Below are 22727 nucleotides of genomic sequence, written 5' to 3' on the forward strand. Positions count from 1 at the left end.
ATACCACACTTCCACCACACCTCCATTGCCTGTCACACCTTCCTCAACCCTCCATCACCCCCTTCACCTCTGCCACACATCTGCCACCTCTCCATCACCTCCATCACCCCTTCATCATACTTCCATCACACCTTCATTGCCTCTGTCACACCCCCATCACTGTCACCTCCATCACCTCCCCATCATATTTCCATCACCTCCGCCACACCTCCATCACCCCTCTGTCACCTCCATCACCTCAATCACCTCCATCACCCCATCACCTCCACACCACTCCATCACACTTCCATCACCCCTCCACCACCTCTGTCACATACCTCCATCACTCCTCCATCATGCCTCCACCACCTCCATCATCTCCATCACCGCTCCATCCCCTCTCCCAGACTCCCCACCCAAGGCACAGGTACATTCACCTCCTGCTTTCTCCTCAGCTCCGCTACCCCCAGCTTTCCCCCCCCCCCCGGAATCCTGAGCCTGTTTTGCTCATTACTGGGAGGAAGGAGCAGGCGGGGTGTGGAATCCCTTCCTGAGCTGTTGTGCACAGAGGCTGATGGAACACACAGTCATTGGGAACACAGTCAGTAACAGCCCTGTGAAGGTGAGGCAGGTTAGGGTGGGAGGAAGGCTCCTCTTCTCCAGAGCAGCCTTTCCAGGGCACAGCCACCTCATCCAAACTACCCCTGTGGTTGTCCATCCCATCCAGGTGACAGATGGAGTCAAATAGTCACCTTTCTGCTCTTACTTTGATAGCTGCCTGGATGAGGCAAGAGCATCTCCCACCACAGAGCATCCCAGGGCAGGGATCTGGGGAGGGACACACTTTTCAGCACAAGTTTGCCACGATTCCTTATATTAGACCCCAGCTCCAAGCATTTGTGCCTCAAGGAAACATACCTGTGGGGCAAGAGCTTCCTACCCCAGCAAGCTGGAAACCCTGGAGAGATGCCCTTCAGGTGTGCCCAGACCCCAGTTTTCCATATATTCCCCTATTAATTACATGGCAATTTAGTGTTTATCACCTTTTTCAAGGGGTGCTATGAAAAGCCTTCAGAAATAACCATGCTCTGAGCTGGGGAATCACAGAGCAGGCGATGGTCTGAAGCATCCCTCTGTGGATCGCTTCCCTGAGGGTCCTGAAATGCTGTTTGCAAGCTCCTGATTCATTTATTTGGAGGAATAAAAGGGCCATGCTTGATTTTGGGTGAAATCCTGAACCCATCAAAGCTCAGCATCACCTCTCTGTTAAGGTTTTAGCTTCTCTATACACACAGGGAGAGGACCAGAGCCAGCTCCTGTGAGGACTAAATGCTCCCCCTAATAGCACTGGTGTCACAGCCCCGATGGTAAAGGAACATCCAGCTCATGTCCCTGCAGGAAAACGCTGATCCAACACATCCAAGTCAGTTTTTAAGGATGACGGAGAGATCATCTTGGGCTTTTCCTCAAAAAATCTTTTCTCAGAGGAATAAGACCAGAAAGAACCAAACAAGAAACTTTCAGCACTTCAGTATAAGTATTTATTGGGTTAGAATCACTGCAGTTCATATCCCAGGGTATGGATGTGTTCCACACAGGTAGGAAGCAGCAGGAACCAGTGCTCAATTTGCCATGGGAATTCACCATCTCCTGCAGCCCTCAAACCTTTACTAGGCTGAATATGGGACTCTATTGCTTGCTAAAGGACCCACAAACTATTAGTTGATTAAAAGCAGCAAATACATTCTCTGGAAGCCAGAATGTGCCTCTTATTGCTTCTTGCCCCTTACTGTCAGACCTTGGATATTTTCCAGGAGATTTCCTGGGAGGAATTTAGCCAACATCTCAGTGTGTGAACAGCACTGCTGATGGATATACATTCATTCACCTCTCAGGCTGTCTCCGAGGATGGGTAAAACACTTGGGGGTTCATTTAATGCATTTACACTGAGGGCAGGTGGGTGCTGGTGCAGGTCTGGCCCCTGCATCAGCCCAAGACCCCTTCAGAAGGCAGCTGGAGCCAAAGAGCTCTGCCAGAGCTTGAGAGGCTTCTCCCTGTGGGAAAAGCCAGGTTTCCCAGGGAGGATCCCACAGCTTGATTCCTATTTGGTGGATGAAGGGAGTGTTGCAGGAGGCAGGGTGAGAACACCCCTACCGCTACCCCACACTGCCTCTCCCAGCCCAAAGCATCCTCCTCCCTCCCTCCCTCCCTCCCTCCCCACCCCAGGGCTGTGATCCCCACAGATCTCCCCATGGTGAGCTTTTATGAAGGCAACAGCAATGGAACCTGCCTGGGGGGGGGGGGGGCGTGGGGAGCCTGACAAAGCAGGCTTTATCCCTCCCCACCATCATTTACATGAGATGAACAAGCCCCCAGTGAAGCAACACAGTGAGGAGCTGTGCTAGCTTCTAGAGAGCATTAGCAAAAGCAGGCTGAGCGTGCAGCTCCCAGGGCCGGCTCTCGTGCGGCGCGATGCTTCCTCCCGCGGCTCATGCAGAGCTCTTCGTGGGGAAGCGCTGCCTGATCTGGAAGCAGCTGCACTTCTTGTACTTCATTGTCAGCCCGTACTGAGGGGTGATGTCCACCCCCGCGCCGGGCTGCAGGCTGAACTCCAGCTGCTGCAGCAGCGTGGCCAAGAAGAGGAAGACTTCCCAGCGGCCGATGGACTCGCCGAGGCAGCGCCGCTTGCCCAAGCCGAAAGTCATCACTTTGTCACCCTCCGTCCTGTTGAGCTCCGTCCCTGCGGCGTTGAGGAACCGCTCAGGCTTGAAGGCTGAGGGCTCCTTCCAAAGCTTCCTGCGGCAGAAAGGAGACCCAGCTGAGGGAGCTGGATTCACCCGGAGAGACGCACCGCAGTGCTTCCGCACTTCGCCACCCAAAACCCCTTTGGCAACCTCTGTCCCTGGTCTGAAATGCCAACGAGATGACAGAGCCCATCAGCTCAGGCTATTGAAATCTCTATTCCAAACTCAGCCTGTGTTTGCCTGTGCAGATCCCGGAGGTGGATTTAATTCAGCGTGCAATAGCTGGGCATCCTGCAGCCTCAGCCAAAAGGGGAGCATGGAAATCGGTCAGCAGCTCTTACAAAAAGCAAGGATGGAGACCTGAGAGTTTTCTGACCTTGAAGCCTTCCCAACCCATCCCAGCCTGGCTCCTGGTAGGTGCTAGGTGGGATTTTCCAGTTCTTAGCTGAGACTTTCTGCTTGGACACAGGGAATCCTCACTGTCCCCAAAGACAGTGCTCCCATTGCAGTGCTCAGGAGGAATACTGTGATGTTTCTGCTGCTGGGATACTTGGGTACAAGCTTCTGATCCGGGAACTATCTTTTGTGTCAAGGCTTGCTCCCCTGCCCAGGAGGGTCTCTACTGGAGAGCAGCAGAAGGGTAGCATGGGGCTTTGCTGTCCAGACCCCTTTCATCCACCCAAGCTGATTACCAGAACTAACAACAGGAGCTGATGGAGTTTAACGGGAGTCACGTCAGGACATGTTTCTCTCTGGAAGAGGGAACCGGGACGTTCCCACTGAGCACATCCAAAGCCATAGCCCCGGATCACAAGGGCTGCTTGGCAGGAGGATCTACTGATTCCTGATTATTCAGCAGCCCAAGCTGCCAGCCCTTGCACGTAAACGGGATGTCCGGTGCACTGAGGACATCACCATGTGATGGGGAGTTGCTGAGCCAGTGACCAAGTCACCCCACGGCAGCTCCATGCCCAGGAGTTTTTGACCCAATCTGCCTTTTCCTGCCTTGGAATACTCACTCGTCGTGGTTCACTTGCCACTGGTTGACAAACACACAGGTATCCTTGGGGATGTAGTAGCCATTCAACGTTGTTGCTCTTGTTGTACTGAAAGAGATACAGGGCAGAGGGGAAAGAGAAGTTAAGAGGAGACCTGCAGCTTCAAGGTGAAACAAAGCTTGACAGGTTCAAGGGTTTCAGTCTCTATGCCCTGTTTGTACTCTTATAACTGATGAGGAAATACCCCACATTGCATCTGGGAGACTAAATAGGTTAACACTTTTCCTTGAGCAGAAGGATGCCAGTTTTGGGAAGCTGGATGAGTTCTGATGGGGTTTCTCCCAATGGGGAGGCTGGGGGAAATACAAACCCAGGGGTGTTTGACATCCCTCCAAAGGGCTTTGTGGTGGATGCAGCCCCAGGCACCGGCACTACCAGGTGTGAAAGCCATGGAGAGCTTTGACAGGAGTCATTCAATCTGCGCTGGAATATTTCCTCATAGCAGGGATGGATTCCCAGGCAATCATCTGCCTCAAGAGCACCTCCCAGAAAACCGCTCCACAGAAAACCCCAAATAGGATGCCAGGCACTGCAGCCCTTACCTGTGCGGGAGGGTGAAGGGCACAAAGGAGGAGTGCCTGAACACCTCCAGGATAAAGGCTTCTGTGTAGGGCAGCGCACCCCGGTCCGACAGCCTCGGTCTGCGCTCCCGGCCGATGGTCTGGTCTGTGGGAGGTTGAGAGAAGGGAGCAGGTTGGGGTCAGCCTTGGACAGGGAGGTTTTGGCTCCAGGGGAAGCAGGTTCCTGGACTCACCCAGCTCTTCCTGGATCCTCTTCTGGATGCGGGGGTACAAGGCGACATACATGAGGCTCCAGGATAAGGCAGTTGTCACAGTGTCAAAGCCTGGATGGACATGGAGAAGTCATTGAGCTACCAAAAGAGGGCAAGTAGTGGGTATTTACAGATCCCAGCGCTCCAGATGTTTGCCTTGGAGCAGGTTCCCCAGCAGCATCTGCTCTGGTCACTGTTCAAGGGGCACATGAAAGCCCAGGAACAGCTCCAAATACCCAAGCACGGCCAAGGTCTCATCCCAAGAGCTCCAGCTCCCACACCCAGCATCCCAGCGGCAAGGCTTTACCCTCCGAGATGTTCTCACCTGCCCCAAAGAGGTCATAGACGATGCCAATGATCTTCTTATTGGAGAGCGGGACGTGGGCATGCTCCCCTACACTGTTCTCCTGGCAGTGCTCAATCAGTGAGTCCGTGATGTCCCGAATGTGCTCCTGGGGGAGAGAAGCTGAGTCAGGGACACCATGGACACCGAGGGCTGGGGGAAACCCCCCCCAGCAAGGGCCAGGCCCTGGGGGATTAACTCAGATAGGAGAGCCCCAAGGAGCTCTGACGTTTGTAGGCACCTCTACCTGCATCCCAGAGTATCCGAGCTCTTACCTTATCAAAGCTGGTGTAATGCTCCTGGACAAGCTTATGCACAAAGGAGTTGAAATGCCTGTTGATGTCCTTGAAGAGCTTCATGCTGTGGCTGGGAAGATACCGGAGCAGGGGGATGAAGTCTGCAGGGTTGCCAGAAGCAGCCACATCTCCAAACTCATTGTTGAGGTTCACTATATTGAGCAGCTCCTGGTCGTTGTGGTCGTGGCGCTTGCCAAAGCACATGGCGCAGATGACGTTGGCCACGGACACCACCAGGTACCGGTAGGGGTCGAAGCTCTTCTCCTCCTCCATGAGCTGCAGGAACTTGGTGACCAGGTACTCGGCCTCCTTGGACACGTGCTCCTCCAGGAGGCAGATGGACGAGGCCGTGGGGCTGGGGGTGGCAGAGAAGGTCTTGAGGGCGTTCTGGGCCAGCTTCCTGAGGGCTCTCCACACCTCCCCGGCGTCAGGGCTGAAGGTCATGCTCTGCCCGTCCGCAATGTAGCGGAAGCTGTGGAGGTCGGGGCGGCCCAGGAAGTCTTCTGCTTGCTTCACCAGGGCTTGCTTGATGGTGTCCAGCCCGCTCAGCACCAGCACGGGCCGGGTGCCGATCCTCACCTCCATCACGTCCCCGTAGCGCCGGCTCAGCCGGGTCAGCGCCAAGTGCGGGTCCTTCCTGAGCTCCAGCACGTTGCCGAGGATGGGGAAGCCCCTGGGGCCGGGGGGGCTCTTCAGCCCCTTGGGCACGCGCTGCTGGAGGGACTGGATGAGCAGGAACACCAGGCAGAACACGGCACCAGCCAGGAGGAGCTCGGTGGCCGAGACAACGCCTTGGCTTCCCACCAGAGACATCGCTGCCAGTGTGCAGGAACCTTGGTAATGAATCAAAGAGGCATTAGGAAGACTACGGAGAACCTCCAGTCTGAGGCACCTACGCAGCACTTAAGTCTGGTTTAACTTCTGATCCAGAGCTGCATCAGTTTTGTGCACTTTAGGAAGCTGCTTGCACTTAGAAGCCGTATTTTGCTAGCCAGGAGTGGAAGGAATGGGTCCCACAGCTTTTACTGTGTGTGAAGGGAAGGAAAGGTGCTCTCTCAACTACAGCACCTCCTTTCTACTGCCGAGCCTGTTCCAGAACACTTGAGTGCTTTCCCATACTTGAGTGTGGGAAAGCTGAATCCTCCTGGTTGCTCATTCCAAGCCTCTGCTCGCCACCTAAACACAGCATTGCCATGAATCTCCCTCAAATGTGGATGGCCATGAGAGCCAGCCATGGCTGCAGAGTGGGGCTGGAGGCTGTGCGCACCCAGCTCCCTCCTCCATCAGAAATCCCTCAGGAAATGCCGAGCCAGGGGTAGGAAGAGGTTGGAACTGAAATCCCCCCTCCCCTTGGGTTGGGCAGGCTGGTACAGACCCTAAGGGACACCAAGGTCCCACAGGGTGAGGAACGTGGGGGCTGCTGGGACCCCAGCCCATGGCTGCAGATCGTGGCTGCCCCATGGTGAGAGGGATTTTGGGGCAAGGATTACCCTCAGAACCCCCAAGGAATCACCCTCCAGCAGCTGCAGGAAGGATGCCACAGAAGACCTGGGGAGCCAGAGTGTGGGGATACCCAAAGCAGAGCACCCCCGGCTGCCCATCCCTCGGGGGTGCCCTGGAAGCGCCCCCCGCACCCGTTCATCTCGGGGGTACTCACCTGTGGAGCGCTTTGGGGCCCGATCCGCCCGGCAGGTACCCCCCAACTCCTCTTCGCTCCTGCTTTATATGCATCGCCGCTTGCCCTGATTGGCCCGGACACCTCCCGTCACGTGGCCAAAGCCTAATCAAAGCTGACGTGCGTCCCAACTCCAAACACCTAACCCGGACCCCCCCCCCACCCCGGCGGAGATCCCGCAAGCCCCGCACCCGCTCACACACGGGTTGGGGTGCGGGAGCCCCGTTCCCTGCCTGTCACCGTGGGGAGGCTGCAGGGCTGCAGGAGGAGGAAGGGGGGGACCCGTCGGGACAGGGGGGGGTGCCGGTGCCGCCCGTGGGTTCCAGACCGGGGCGGGCATCGCGTGCGAAGCGGGCGGGATGTTTGGGCAACCCGCGCCGCCCCGGTCACTCCAGTCACGCTACCGGCAGGATCTTAAAGGCGCCGGTTCCGAGCCCCGGTTCCCCCCTCCCTCAACCCCGGGCAGCGCCCCGGGTCCACCGAGCCCCGCTTTCCCCTTTCCCGCAGCCTCGGCTCCGTTCCCCCTCCTCGCCGCCGGTGCCCGCAGCCCCGGGATGTCTCCGGTATCCGGAGCCGGGAGCGTGGGAAAGCGCAGCCGGTGTCCGCAGTGCGGGGCAGGAGCAGGGGATCCCCCCCGGTGCCATCCCAAAGGAGCCCCGGGAACACGCAGGGATGAGCGCGGACCACGCTCCCCCCCCCCCCCCGCAGTGCTTTAGCTGTCCTCCACGTCGGCGGGGGCTGCCGGTGCCTCCGACGGTGCTCCCCGTGGGAGCAGAGGGGGAAGAGCCCGGGGTACGGGGCATCACCGGCTCCCCTCGCCGGTGCGGGGCCGCTCTATTGGCCCACAGCCGTGGTGCTGCAGGGCAAGGGGGGCGGTGGGGCAGCCCCGGGGGTCACGGCCCTCCCTGCCCCGGCCCAGTTAAAGATTGTCCAAGTTCGCGTGCGAAGCGGCCGTGCCCTCTGTCACCTGTGCCCGGGGCACAGGGCAGCCGGGATGGGGCAGGGGGATCACGTCGGGGGGATGCTCGGGGACCACAGCGGGTCCCGCCCCCATCCCCAGTCCCTGTCGGGCGACAGGTCAAGACGTGTCCTTCAAGGAGGACAAGCGGGACCAGACGTAGCCCGAATCTCACCGCTTCCACCCTCATCCCCCCTATCCCCAGCCCAGCCACAGTGGGATGGGAGAGGGGCCGTGGGGTCCCGCCCCGCCGGAGGGAAGGGGGGGGTCCGGGGGGTGGCACTGGGGACATCGCGTGCGAAGGGGCTCCGGACTGACCCGGGAGGGTCACTCGCAGTCACGCTATGGGCGGGTGGGGGGGGAAATGGCTTTTAAAGGACCAGGGCGGTGGCCTCACGTCCAGGAGCCTGGCCCGGGGTCAAAGCGGCGCCGGAGCAGCTCGAGATCAGCCCCCCCCCGGCTGGCTGGGGTGGGGGGTCCCCAGAACTGGGGGCACTGGGCACACTGGGCTGTATCCCCTCTGCCATCCCCATGCTGATGGCGGCAGCCCCCTGCGCCACTTCTGTCCCCCTTGATGGCACAGGGACATCCCTCGAGAAGGCAGTTTCCCACTGTGCAAAGCTGAGGGTCTCAGTCGTGCCACCACAAATGTCCCCTTTGGGGTCCAGGGGACACTGAGCGGTGCCCCAGCCCACTCTGACGTGTCCCAGGCAGAGCTGTCCCTCCCCAAGGGACACACTGCACTGTCTTTACCCATGTCTCTGGAGGTCTGCTTGGGACGCATGGACCGGGCAGGACACGTGGCTGTGTCCATAAACCCCAGGCACAGATGTCCCCGTGCCCTCACTGCGGCACCCACACCTGCAGCTCCCAGTGAAGCCACGTACCTCCGGCTGTGTGTGCATTCACCCTACACATCTATAGGTGCAGACTACACATACACACAGCACATACAGCACCATGTGTACATGCCATGTGCATGGGGCATTTACACCAGTGCACTCATGCACATTTTAACACTCCCTTATGCACACAGACTATACATGCATGCGAACAACCTATACATGCACACAGACACCTATACGTGCACACAGATGCCCTATACATGAACACAGTCACATTATACATATACACCAACACTCTATACATGCACAGACACCCTATACATGCACACAGATGCCCTATACATGCACACTGACACATATACATGCACACAAGCACTCTATACATGCACACAGACACTCTATACATGCACACAGATGCCCTATACATGCACACTGACACATATACATGCACACAAGCACTCTATACATGCACACAGACACACATGACACACAGATGCCCTATACATGCACACTGACACATATACATGCACACAGCACTCTATACATGCACACAGACACTCTATACATGCACACAGATGCCCTATACATGCACACTGACACATATACATGCACACAAGCACTCTGTACATGCACACAGACACACTAGACACACAGACACCCTATCCATGCACACAGATACACTATACATGCACACAGACACTGTACATGCGCGTGGACAACCTATACATGCACACAGACACACTAGACATGCATACAAGCACTCTATACATGCACACAGACACACTAGTCATACACACAGACATACTAGACATGCAAACACCCTATACATGCACACAGACAGTAGACATGCAGACAGGCAGACATGCTATACATGCACACAGACACATTATACATGCACACAAGCACTCTATACATACACACAGACACACTAGGCATACACATGGACACCCTATCCATGTACACGGACACACTAGACATGCTATACATGCACACGGGCACATTATACATGCACACAGACATGCTATCCATGCACACAAGCACTCTATCCATGCACACGGTCACACTAGACATGCACGCAGACACCATACACACGCACATAGCCCACGTACAAGCACGCAGCTTGTTGATGCTCTTGCATGGGTGGATTTGCCCGTGTTCACACACAGCCCCTGCTCTGCCACGCATGCACACAGGGTGTACACCAGGATCCTCTTGCTCCCGTGTATGTCCTTGCACGCACACACACGCTGGTGCGAGGTGCCTGGCACTGAGCAGAGTGGATCTTAGCAGCCAGGGTTTTGTAACTGTTCTTGCCAAACACTAATGAACGGCGTCACTGCTGTTAATGAGCCTGATTAGAGCAGATGTTGAAAGCCTTTATTAAATATTAGCTCAGCTTTTACCTGCGCCAAATTCCCACATCCCAAGATGGAATGAAACTGGATGAGCTGAACCCCAAAGCTCAGCTCATTCCTGCTCATCCCGGCTGCGCTTCCCAAAGCCCTGCATTCCTCCCCAGCTCCAGCAGCAGCCCCAGCGGCTCCCAGCTCTCCGGCTGGGTTTGGGGAAGGATGAGCTGCCCCAGCCTTGCCCCGCGCTGCCCCATCCACCTCTCCTATCTGTGGGGCTCACCTCCTCCCCTCTGCCCCGCCACTCCTCCGCTGTTTGCCACGGAGGAGCCGGGGGAAGCGAGCCAGCCGCCTTCTCACGCGAACCTGGGCAATGGTTAACCTGAGCCTGGCTCTGCCGCCGGCCACCAGGTCCTGCCACCACCGGTGCCAGGGCGCCGCGACCACCTGCTGGTACCCCAGGGATGCAGAGGGCTGCGGCTGCGGCTGCCCTGCTGCAAACACATCCCCTCACTGTTCCCAGCATCCCCAGAGTGGCCACGGAGCTGACAGCGCTCTCTGTGTGCTGGGACCAGCCTGGTCAGCCTGGGAAAGGGCTTTGGCACGCACATCCCTCTAGGCAGTGATAGTGGGAGAGGATCCTTCATCATCCCCAGGGCAGGGCTTAGGGCCCCCCCCTTTCTGCCTCCCTGTCCTCAGGAACCCCACTTCTGCCTCTCATTCTGAGCTCCAGGGCAGACACGTGCCCTGGGCAGGAGGAAAAGTCATCATTCATCCCCCAAACCCCAGTGGAGCTGAGGAAGGGTCTTCCCTGGTTCTTGGGCTGGCCCCAGATGGGCTTGTTCCAGTTCGTTAATGGGTAGCTATTCATCGGTAACCCCACAGAGATAAGAAGTTAAAGGAGCGCATATAAAGCCATGGCATTCCAGATAGCAGGAGAAGGTCCAGGCAGCAGGAGAGGATCTCCTCTGCTCCCCCGGACAAGCAGATACCCTCTGTCTCTCTTTGCTGGGAGCTACAGGAAGCAAAACCAGCCTTGTCTATCACAAGGACCTGCAGGTAAGAGACAATGTGTGCATGTGTGTGGCTTTGAGTGCCCATCTTCTGCAGGGAAAGGAGTGCCATTACAGGCTCTGGGGTGCTGAGGTCTCCCTTAAGCAATGGGTTTGGAGTCTTTAGAGGTCTCCAGTTTTTACCCCTTGAAAACCCCTAAATCCAGCTCCATCACCCTGAACTGTTTGGGGCCACTTGATGCCCTTTCTCAGCATCTGCAGGACTCAACCTCTCGCTGATCGTGGCTCTTTACAACACTTCACTCCTTTAGAGTTCCTGCAGGCAAGAGGCAATGAAGGCAGCGATGTCTCTGGTGGGAAGCCAAGGCGTTGTCTCGGCCACTGAGCTCCTCCTGGCTGGTGCCGTGTTCTGCCTGGTGTTCCTGCTCATCCAGTCCCTCCAGCAGCGCGTGCCCAAGGGGCTGAAGAGCCCCCCCGGCCCCAGGGGCTTCCCCATCCTCGGCAACGTGCTGGAGCTCAGGAAGGACCCGCACTTGGCGCTGACCCGGCTGAGCCGGCGCTACGGGGACGTGATGGAGGTGAGGATCGGCACCCGGCCCGTGCTGGTGCTGAGCGGGCTGGACACCATCAAGCAAGCCCTGGTGAAGCAAGCAGAAGACTTCTTGGGCCGCCCCGACCTCCACAGCTTCCGCTACGTTGCGGACGGGCAGAGCATGACCTTCAGCTCTGACTCCGAGGAGGTGTGGAAAGCCCGCAGGAAGCTGGCCCAGAACGCCCTCAAGACCTTCTCCATCACCCCCAGCCCCAGAGTCTCATCCTGCTGCCTCCTGGAGGAGCACGTGTCCAAGGAGGCCGAGTACCTGGTCACCAAGTTCCTGCAGCTCATGGAGGAGGAGAAGAGCTTCGACCCCTACCGGTACCTGGTGGTGTCCGTGGCCAACGTCATCTGCGCCATGTGCTTTGGCAAGCGCCACGACCACAACGACCAGGAGCTGCTCAATATAGTGAACACCAGTGACCGGTTTGCTGCTGTGGCTGCTTCTGGCAACCCTGCAGACTTCATCCCCCTGCTCCGGTATCTTCCCAGCCGCTCCATGCGCTTATTCATAGATTTCAACAAGTCCTTCCTCCGTTTCATGCAGAAGTTTGTCAAAGAGCACTACCAGACCTACGACAAGGTAAGAGCTTGCAGGACCCTCACCTGCACCACGTGCATCCACTCTCTCTGCCCCTCTCTGGTAGCGCGTTGTTGGCTTCCTTGCAGCCAAGCATCAGTGGACATCTACCTTCTTGCAGTTACTGCTGCATGGTCAAGTCCACCTGCAGTCTCTCCACGTGCAGTCTAGCACTGCAGTCCTCCTCCTCCACAGCCGTGTGTGGTAGAGTTGGTTTGTAGGCTGACCATCTGATCTGTGCCCTGGAGAGCCATCTCCTTGGTTTCATAGGTTGCAAAAGCAGTAGGGAGCGTGGGGGCTGAAAGGTGATGTTTTCCAGAGCTCATACAGCCCTCGGCTCCTCCAGCACGGGGTGCTTGCTCAGTAACACCCATTCCTCGCTGGTTCTGCTGCCATGGCTTGTCTTCTCTTCCTCTCAGGACTACATCCGAGACATCACTGACTCCCTCATTGAGGAGTGCCTGGAGAAAAAAGCGGTGACAAACCTTGCGGGGCAGGTCCCTGAGAAGAAGATTGTCAACCTTGTGAATGACCTCTTTGGAGCAGGTACCTTTCCCCACTGGCTCCTTCACTACTGCAGGTTTCCTCAGGCTCCTCGTGTTATAGCCCTGTCTGACCCAGCTTTGTCCAACACCAGGCAGCCAGTTTGGGTCTAAGCACTCACTCTGCAGCTCACTGGTCTTCCTTGATCCTTTAGGGACACCCCTGGGAAGCAGCATGGAGCACCAGCTCTGGGAAGAGGCTTTAGGGAAAAGAGAAAGGCTCAGCCAAGCCTCACAAGCCAGGGTGGCTTCTCCTGGTTGAGGGAGATGTCTGTTCACTGATTCATCTTTGAGCTACTTGGGGAAACTCCCCTGATTCCAGAGAATTCCTGCAAACCCGACAGAACGCAGGGGTGAATCAGGATGAATGAGAGCAGACTGTGCAGGCAAGGCTTTCTCTGACAGGATAGAACCTGAGTCTCACTGTATGCCTCCTTAGCCACCCCAGACTGCTCCATGGCAGGGTTAGGGAGCAGGGCAGGTGCCCTGCGTGTTGTGCAGACTTCATCCATACGCTTTCCTCTTTGAACAGGCTTTGACACTGTGACCACTGCCCTGTCCTGGAGCCTCATGTACCTCGTGGTGTACCCCCACATCCAGAAGAGGATCCAGGAAGAGCTGGGTGAGTCCAGGAACCTGCTTCCCCTGGAGCCAAAACCTCCCTGTCCTAGGCTGACCCCAACCTGCTCCCTTCTCTCAACCTCCCACAGACCAGACCATCGGCCGGGAGCGCAGACCGAGGCTGTCGGACCGGGGCGCGCTGCCCTACACAGAAGCCTTTATCCTGGAGGTGTTCAGGCACTCCTCCTTCATGCCCTTCACCATCCCGCACAGGTAAGGGCTTCTGGGGCTGCAAAGGAGGTGGAGGGACAAGGCGGGCTCAAAGCATCTCGTCAGTGGTGCAATGAGAGGCAGGGAGATCATTATTGACCGGTAGGATGCTCGTGGCCATGGGGAGCTCACAGCTCCATGTAGGAGCTCCCAAAGAGCCATTCTGCTGACTTCACTGCAGGTACACCACCCAGCTTAGGTAGGGGTTGTCCAATCCTGCTCACGGACAATGCGAATGTCCCTCATGAAGCCATCCCTTTGGGCTTCATCCTTACTTCACCAGCACCAGGAGCACATTAATAGTCTCCTGAGGATGCAGAAGGACCTTTCCACTTCCCAAACTCTGGGAGTCTTTTCTCTCTCCAGCACGACCAGGGACACGGTGCTGAATGGTTACTACATCCCAAAGGACCGCTGCGTGTTCATCAACCAGTGGCAAGTAAACCATGATGAGTAAGTACCTCCTGAGGCAGAAAGCCTCCAACAGTGACAAACAGGACCCTTCCTGCACTGTTATCTTCCTGGGTGGAGGTGGGGTCAACCTGCTTTAAAAGGGAGAGGCATCTGCTAAACATAGGGGTATACTTACTGGCAGGTCCCACCTTCCACACTCATGGCCAGGATTCAGCATCTCACCACCTGATGTATTCCCTTCCAGGAAGCTTTGGAAGGATCCACGGACCTTCAAGCCAGAGCGTTTCCTCAGTGCTGATGGCACCGAAGTGAATAAGGTGGAAGGGATGAAGGTGCTGATTTTCGGCCTGGGGAAGAGGAATTGCGCCGGGGAGACCATCGCTAGGTGGGAGGTCTTCCTCTTCCTGACCACCTTGCTGCAGCAGCTGGAGTTCAGTGTGCGGGAGGGCAAGCAGGTGGACATGACACCACTCTATGGGTTGACCGTGAAGCACCACCGGTGTGAGCACTTCCAGGTGAAGCAGCGCTTCCCTATGAAGAGCATGAATTGAGCAGAGCTTATCCATTGCCTGGACATCACCGGGAGGGCAAAGACCTGCGTGTCCTTGGAGCAAAACGGGGTCTGGTACAGCTATATGGGATGATGAAATAAACTGAAGCTGTCGGAACTCCTTGCCTTGTCTTGTTCACTTTGTAGCATTTCTTGCTTCTTCATTTTTCCAGCATTTCTAGTGTTGGATATACCATCACATCTAGTCCTGGTACCGCAAAAGCACATTTATGGGGTGTGAGAATGGTCTTTTGCTAGAAGGAAAGGGAATGTACCCCAAACCAAACTATCTGAATACCACTGGGCTGTATCCTTTGGTAGCTGAAGGACACCCAACCCATGCCATAATCCCATGGCCTCCATCAGTGTTTAAGATCTTGGATGAACTGATGCCCAAAGTTTGGGTGGAGAGGAGGGTGTCGTTACTGAGGTCCAGCCAACTATCATTATTATTAGGATTAACTATTATTGACTATCAACTATTATTGAGGTCCAGTACCACTATTTCTGGGCTCATTTTCACCTTCACTGTAGATGTGTCTGCAGGGAAAATGAAACCCCCTGGAAAAATACAAGCACGTTTCCAGGTCCTCCGAGCACAGCCTGTTCCCTTGCTTCTCCACTGGTTTTCATTGCCTAGCTGACCTGCCATGTCTCTAGGACCCCATTCCAGGAAAGGTTGATCTATGCCATAGAGGAGCTCTTTGAGGAGCAATCAGCCTTGCACCCAGGGCTCTGCAGTTTCCTTTCTTCAGCAGAATGAGAGGGATCCTCCAAACAAACTGGGCTGGGGCAAAGCCTCTCTGCAGGGACCAGTGCATTGAGGCTTCATTGACCACAGTCACTGCTGGCCCTGCAGGACGGGAGGAAGGACACCTTTAGCCATTGCTATTGAGCAAGTCAAGCTGTCGGTGTTCTGGAGCAGAGCAAGGGATGTTATCACAGCGGGGCAGAGGAGAACAGGACTTCCTCCAACTCCAACCCAAGAGTTTACATTGGCTGCCAGTCAGCCCATGCCAGTAGAGCCAGATGCCTCCTTTGCTTCTACTTGCACGCAAGCAGCGCTGCAGGAACAAGTCAAACCATCCAGTGCAACACGCACTGCTCTTGACACCATTCCCATGGGTGGTATCTGCTCTGCAGAGCCCCAAACCCTGACCAACAGGAGTTCCTGCCAGCCCCAACTGCCAGTCACTCACCATACATTGCACAAAACCTTCCAAGAACAGACAGAAAGGGAAGAGCGTGTTGGGGACGAAAATGGGGAAGCCGATTGCCCAAGAGGTGAGGGAGATTCCAGTGCGAGCAGGGAGGTGTTCAGACCCGCTAAACAAGCCTGAGAGAAAAGGAGTAACTCTGTCTTTGTGTGTCCAGGCCTTGCCTGGTCACCGGTGTGTGATGCAACCCTGAGCAGATACAGCCTCAGACCTACCTGAACGCATTGAACCAGCCCGAGAAGCTTCACTCTGTGTCACACTGGCTTTGGATTCATCACTTAATGGCATAACCCCAATACTGCAGGAAAAGCGAGGGACCAGGAGGTCCAAAGTGTGGCTTGAGCCCCAGGTCTTGGAGGAAAAGGAGAAGGATGGTTTAGGACAACCTATGACATCCATCAGGCAAATAACATCTCCACTGCCTCTGATAAGGGCCACAGGTCCAGGCAAGAGAGTCACGAATACCTTTCCACAAGAGACACCCCAAAGCTGGCATTCACCTACCTCAGGGGAATGGTTGGGATCACCCTGGACGTGGATCTGGGTCTCTCAGACCCTAACCTGGTGATTCAGAAGAGCCCTGGGATCATCAGGGACTCAACAGCAGTGTGCGTCACCATCCCCATGGGGTGGAGAGGCTCCGTATCATATCCATATCAGCCACAGTGGGAACACGCAGCACTGGTGCTGCTGTAGGACCAGAGCTGGGGCCATTGCGTGACTTTCTGCTCTACCTGCTGATAAGATCCGCAATAAGTGAGTACAGATACAAAGAAAGAGCAGGGGGATTATTTCTTTTCCCTTTGGAAATGAGTGTTTTATAGCCCCGGGGCAGATAAGCAAATTAATATTAACATTACTGAGGTGAAACAGCCCCTTGGTGGTGGAAGGTCTCCCCAAGACACATTCATCAAGGGCTGATTGCCTCCACTGGGGACACTGCTGCCAGGCTGGTCCCCCAAGACCAGAGACCCAGGAGAAGAAGCCACCCCAGTGTCAGGATGGAGAAGGGAAGAGGCTGGAGGGGAAACAAATGGGCAGGTGATTGTTCTTCCCCATACAGCCCTTCTCTTCACGGTGTTGGAAGCAAAAGACCCTGCTTTACAAAGCCCCATCTTCATTTGGCACCTCTCCCTCCACTTGATGCCAATGGAGACATGCCATGCAGCTGCAGGAGACCTTGCTGGGCAGCTTGCACAGGCAGGAGGGTGCCCTGAGACCTTGGTGTGATGTCTCTGCACTCACACATCTCCTTGGACATCCTGGTCCCTCCAGCAGTGATCCCAGGTGAGGCCCCAGCTGGGGATGCTGCAGTCAAAGTGTCCCTTTGATCCCAGCCACCCCAACCCCAAGCCAAGGCTTGAACCCCCCGCTCCCTTTGAGGTGCAGGAACTCTGCTCTTCATGGCCTCCTCTTCCTCATTTCCTCCTGATAAACAAACCCATTGATGACGGCTGTGAAAGCCGCAGTTGCTCACAGTGGGAAAGGGGCTCCAGCTCCCATACCTTTGCTTTTCCCTAATGATCTTCCTCAATTAGGGCCTTTAATTACTCCCTGCCTAGTCTGCAAGTGCTGGGTGATTTCCTTACTGGCACCGGGGTGGTGATAAGCCGGAGGAGCTGTTATCACTCCATGGCCAATTGCGTTGATTGTCAGTGCAACCTGAGTCAGCAGAGCAGCCCTGGCCACTGGGCTCCAGCTCCTCTTCCAGAGCTCCCTCATTCCCACTGGGAAAGGTCCCTCAAGCCGACTCCTTCCTGGTGCCAGCATCGGGGGTGGTGGCACCTCCTTGCCATGAGAACCCCCAGACAAGCTCAGGGGACCCCTTGCAGCTCTTCCTCCCCAATGGAAGGCAGAGGGGAGTTGCTCCAGCCCGTAATGACCCTCCTCATTAAAAGCACATCCTGTGTTTCCAACTTCTTTCCTTTGCCTGTTTGTGAGATGTGTTATCAGGAACCATCTCCCCACAGGGATTAACTCTTGGGTGTCTCCTTCTTGCTGCTTGTCCCCAACACTGGTGGCAGTCCCATGACACCAAAAATAGCATCCCTTGATGCCCTAGAGCTTAAAATAAAGCTCTGAATCACACCTTAAGCTCTATTTCTGAGCAATAGGTGCTTTCCTTCTGCCACTGGCTTTGGGGACACCTCCCTCTGAGCTGGTGACAGCACATCCTCTAAGTGTGGTGGGCTTTGTGCCAGTGTCCTGCTTGCCTGCTGCACCAGCAGGCTTTGGGAACTCCTTCCCTCAGAGAAGGAACCCCCCCAAACACCATCTCTCTCTTTCCAGCTCCATCAGGACAGCGTGGGGCTCTCCCCAGGAGCAGCCGCTTCACAGTGGGGATAATGTCTGGTTTCTGCCTTTTGGGGGTGAAAATCTCTCCCCAGCCCTCACCTTCTGGGGTGCTGGAGCTGATGGGACCTTCCCCTGGTGAAGTTTCCCTCTGCGGTGGGTTGGAGAAGATGCTGGTCCTCTGCTGGACCTGTGGATGGAGGGAATCTTGAGCCAAGAGTGCTGGACATGTAAACCATGGCTCTGCCCCTGTGCCGTGAGTGCTCCCAGATCAGTATGAACCCTTCTTCCTCCTCCCATCCCTCACCTCCCTCTTCCCTCTGGAAAGCAGACAGTGTCTGGGCAGATCGATTGCCCTGGGTTCATTAGAGGTACAAGGTACCTGTTAATCAGAGACATGAAAGCGGATAAGGACGGAGTTTGTCCCCGGGTTGAGAAGGGAACAACGGAGATGCAGAGATAACCACTCCCCGCACGCAAAGCTCCAAGCTCCTGAAATAGGCTCAGGTCTGGCTGTCGCCCACCCCAGCATGGGCATGGGCATGATTTCATTTGGGGCCAAGAACAAGCAGCCACAAAGACGTGTCCCCATGGAGCCAGGGCCACCAGGTCCCAAAGCACTGGCAGTGTGAGCCAAAAGCCTTTGGGATTTCAGATGCTCCTCAAACCCGGCCTTGGAAGCGGGATGGGGACTGGACAGCCAGGGTGTATTATGGGCTGGCAGTCACCTGCATGGCCCCGAAGCTGGCATCGGGTGGCAGAAAAGAAGCTCTGAGGGGGATGACACAAGGGGATGTGTTCTCATCTCTCCCCATAGACCCCCCACTAACTGTCCCCACAATAAGGGGTCCCAGCTGAGCATTCCACTGCTCTCATGACCCTAAAATCAGCTCGCTGTGCCCCATCAGGGTGGGTAAAGCAGGGGATGCCGGGGGGGGGGGCAGGCAGTGCAGGGGGTCTCCAGCTCCCATGCAGGAGGGGGGAAGCCACCCCCAAGAGGCACCATCCCCAAGCCTGCTCCTCTTCTGCTTTCATTAAAACCAGCCTGGAAGCGAGGATCCCGCGCCTTGGAATGAGCTCTCCCCATCCGAGAAGGCTTTGGATGGGAGAAGCCTCCCCGAGAGCCAAGGCTGGATCCGCATTCACGGACGCGGTTTGTCCCTTCCCGCTGGCTCTGGGCCGTGGACGCCCTCCCGTGGCACCGGTCACAGCAGCTCCGCAGTGCTGCGGAGCCAGAGGAGCGAGGGGCATCCCTGAACGGCGGGGTTTGGGGATGCGCGTTTGGGAAGGGGGGTCTAGAGGGAACTGATCGCCCCTTCAGAGCATCCCATGGCCCCGCTACCCCCGTAGCTCTGGGAGCCGCGGAACCAGCCGAACCTGGCTCCCTTCGGGGCGTTTGGAGCTGGAAAGGGGATTCTCCAGGGTGGAATGAGCGGGGAGCTTCCAGGCCAGCCTCCCTCTTATGTTCCCAGCACCGCCGGTGGATTCTCTGCTGCCTAGTATATCCAATGCAGCAACCCTTCCCTTTCCCCTTTCCCTTTTACCTCCCTGAACTCCAGTCGGGAGTTTACTCCCAGCTCCTCTGTTGCTTCCCCCCCAACCCCCTTTCTATGGTTTTCTCTACTCCTGGTGATTGCCGGCAGCTGAAGGGCCCCCTCTCCTGGTGCACGGCAAGGACATGGCTATCCTTGTCTCCTGGTGCTGCCAAATCCATCCTTCCCTTCCAGCCAGATCACCCACTCCCAAGCAAAGACCCTTCCCAGGTTGTCAGGGATGCTGATGGTCTTGGGGCTGCTGGAATGGACCTTCAGAGGGGAGAAAGGCCCTGACAGCAGCTCTGAGCACTCGTAGCTGTTCATTCGTTGGGGTGTTTCCCTGTTCCTAGGTCTGATGGACTGGGAAAACCTGGGATGGGGCAGGACTCCCCAGCAAGCTGGGTTGATGCCTGCTGTTTTCATCTGAGAGCTGAGACCCTCCTAGCCCTGTGCTGCTTCACAGACCCAGGGAAGGTGGAATCGCAGACCCAGTGTTGATGTGAGGGGGGATATTTATTGACTTTGGCCAAGGGCCTGTAGGGACAGGCCAAGGGGAATGGCTTTAACCTGCCAGAGGGGAGACTGAGATGAGCTCTTAGGCAGAAGTTCTTCCCTGTGAGGGTGCTGAGGCGCTGGCACAGGGTGCCCAGAGAAGCCGTGGCTGCCCCATCCCTGGCAGTGTTCAAGGCCAGGTTGGACACAGGGGCTTGGAGCAAGCTGCTCTAGGGGAAGGTGTCCCTGCCCGTGGCAGGGGGTGGAGCTGGAGGAGCTTTAAGGTCCCTTCAACCCAAACCAGGCTGGGATCCTGTGATTTCAGTTCCTATCACACAGAAATCCCCACCCTCCGATGGAAACACCTGGATGGAAAAACCTGCCTCTGCCCCTCTTCCTTGTCTCTGGCCTCCTGTGGCACCCCACTTCAACCCGCTGTGAGCGTGCAAGTGCGGGTGAGTGCACTGGGGTGTGTGGGCAGGCTGGGGCTTTCTTCCGTGGCTGCGTTTCTGGTGCACACAGATGCACGAGCTGGTTTCATTTCCTCCCAGGTCGGCTCTGCTCAGGGACCGTGTGAGGATGAGCCCCTTCCCCCCCACCCCGGTGCCCCATGAACCCACCAGGTCCCAGGGGCAGCTTGGGGCAGCAAAGGCTCTGGGCTGCCCAGCTCCACCAGCAGGTCCTTGGCTCTTTCTTTTCTACAGGAACAAGGATGTGTTCCCTAAAGAGAAGCTGGGCTTTGCAACCCACCCCACTGGCCGCTCTGGCTCTGTCCCCTGACTTTCCCTGTCCTCTGCAGTCCCTTTGTTCCCTTCACAGACATCTCCATCACCTCTTCGTGGTCCCCTCATCCCAGGGAGAGCATCCTCCCTTCATAGCCACACAGGGCTGGTACTCTGGAGTGTCTTTGTGAGCTTTCATCCCTTACCCAGCAGGAGAGGAGCAGAGACGGTGGGAAGAGTTCCTGCCCGTTCCCTCCCCAACCTCCTCGAAGGTACCACACTCAATGTGTGATCTCTTCCCATGTGATGATGCTCTCCAGAGCCTCCCTGGCTAGCGGAGCTGCTGGCATTGTCCTCCTCCCCAGCTGGATGGGTTTGGGGCACCTATGGTTCAGCAGCGGGATGCTGAAGCATGGGGTGAAGCGAAGGGTAGCCAAAAAGTGGAGGGAGGCCGGTGCCTGGGCTTCCTGCTCTGCCCTAAGGGGGCGAGGAAGTGACAACCAGCAGCCACCTCGGTGTGGGTGCTGAAGCACCTTTGTACCTTGGTGTTCCAGCGAGGCCTCCCAGTGAGAAGGGGGCGCTCCGAGTCCTGCCCAGCACCCATGGGCCTGTGCCTTTCCCCAGGGATGGAGCAAACCCCGACCATCCCAAGGGACCCACGCGGTGGTGGATAAGGAAACAATGCAGGATGCCCAAGCACTGTTTCCTCTCTCCCATCCCTCCTTCCACGCTGCTCCCTTGCTGGAACAACCCTGACACCTCAGGCAGGTTCTCAGTCCTGGCCACACAGTGCCTGCAGTGCAAGGCACCCACAGCTTTCCACCCCACTGCAGCTGTGCCCGGACACCCTCACCCCATCAGCAGCATCGCTGTCATTATCATCACGATTGCTGTTACTGTTGCTGTGGACGTTATACCATAGAAACATAGAATTGTAGATTGGTTTGGGTTGGAAGGGACCTTAAAGATCATTTCACATTATATCACATCATAGCATAGCACGGATCATACATTATGAGTAAATTATATTGTACAATTGCATGTAACATTATTTATATGTTATATAAATTACTATGTCATACCATATCTTAATTAAATTATGCTACATTATATCAGGTTATACATAAGAGGATAGGAAAGGATATCCCATGGCAGAGGGGTTGGAACCAGATGATCTTAAGGTCCTTTCCAACCCTAACCATTCTATGATACAATATCACATAATTTATTATATCACGTATCATTAGTATATTGTATTATATTGCATTGTTATTATATTATTATTGTTATAGGATATAGTATGTAGTATGTTGTATACGTAGCCTATATACTACGTACATATATAGCATATATAGTGTATATACTATATATAGTACATAGTATACACTATATACTACAGACTACACACGACACAGTATAGTACAGTAATAGTACAGTATTTTGATGGCGCTCTGCTGCTTGCACATTTCCCTGCTGTTTCTCGCTGGCTCCGCAGCAGCAGCCCCTCTTCACGTGTATTTTAACGCTCTTTCGGTACCGCCTCAGCGCAGCTCCGCGCCCACCGAGCAGGCACCCGCGGGGCGGGCAGGAGCACAGCGGAGGGGCTCGATGCGGGTCCCGGTGCCGGTCCCGGTGCGGGTGCGCCGGCCCCCGGCAGGTGGCGGCCCCGCTCCGCCCCGCTCCGCTCCGTTCCGCGCCGCTCCGCTCCGAGCCGTGCCGGCGCAGGCGCGCTCCCATTCCGGGCGCCGCTTCCTCCCAGCAGGCCCCGCCGCCCCGGGCGGACCCCGCTCCCCCCTCCCGGCCCGGCCCGACCCGGGCTGCGGACGCTCCGCTGCCCGCCCCCCCCCTTCCCCCGCTCCCAGCACGCACCCCCCCCCACCCCTTCCCCGCTCCCCTCCCGCCGCAACGGGCTCGGCCCCGCCGG

General features: G+C 56.4%; 2 protein-coding genes across 2 annotated transcripts; one reads left to right on the forward strand and one right to left on the reverse strand.

The window, feature by feature from the left end:
* Window positions 1-2284: 2284 nt before the first annotated feature.
* On the reverse strand, window positions 2285-6039 carry LOC130605673 (cytochrome P450 1A4-like). Its single transcript, XM_057421361.1, has 6 exons — window positions 5173-6039; window positions 4880-5006; window positions 4537-4626; window positions 4325-4448; window positions 3744-3830; window positions 2285-2776 (listed from the first exon to the last, which is right to left on the reverse strand). The coding sequence occupies exons 1-6, from the start codon at window positions 6004-6006 to the stop codon at window positions 2470-2472; spliced, it is 1569 nt and encodes a 522-aa protein (XP_057277344.1). The 5' UTR covers window positions 6007-6039; the 3' UTR covers window positions 2285-2469.
* Window positions 6040-10968: 4929 nt separating this feature from the next.
* On the forward strand, window positions 10969-14663 carry LOC130605662 (cytochrome P450 1A5-like). Its single transcript, XM_057421351.1, has 7 exons — window positions 10969-11079; window positions 11345-12211; window positions 12628-12754; window positions 13283-13372; window positions 13461-13584; window positions 13948-14034; window positions 14240-14663. Exons 2-7 carry the CDS (start codon window positions 11366-11368, stop codon window positions 14544-14546), a joined length of 1581 nt encoding a protein of 526 aa, XP_057277334.1. The 5' UTR covers window positions 10969-11079; window positions 11345-11365; the 3' UTR covers window positions 14547-14663.
* Window positions 14664-22727: the final 8064 nt, after the last annotated feature.

This window comes from Pezoporus wallicus, unplaced genomic scaffold (assembly GCF_028554395.1).
Source record: "Pezoporus wallicus isolate ANWC-B61680 ecotype Strahan unplaced genomic scaffold, APGP_CSIRO_Pwel_v1 contig_7731, whole genome shotgun sequence".
Classification (NCBI taxonomy): domain Eukaryota; kingdom Metazoa; phylum Chordata; class Aves; order Psittaciformes; family Psittacidae; genus Pezoporus; species Pezoporus wallicus.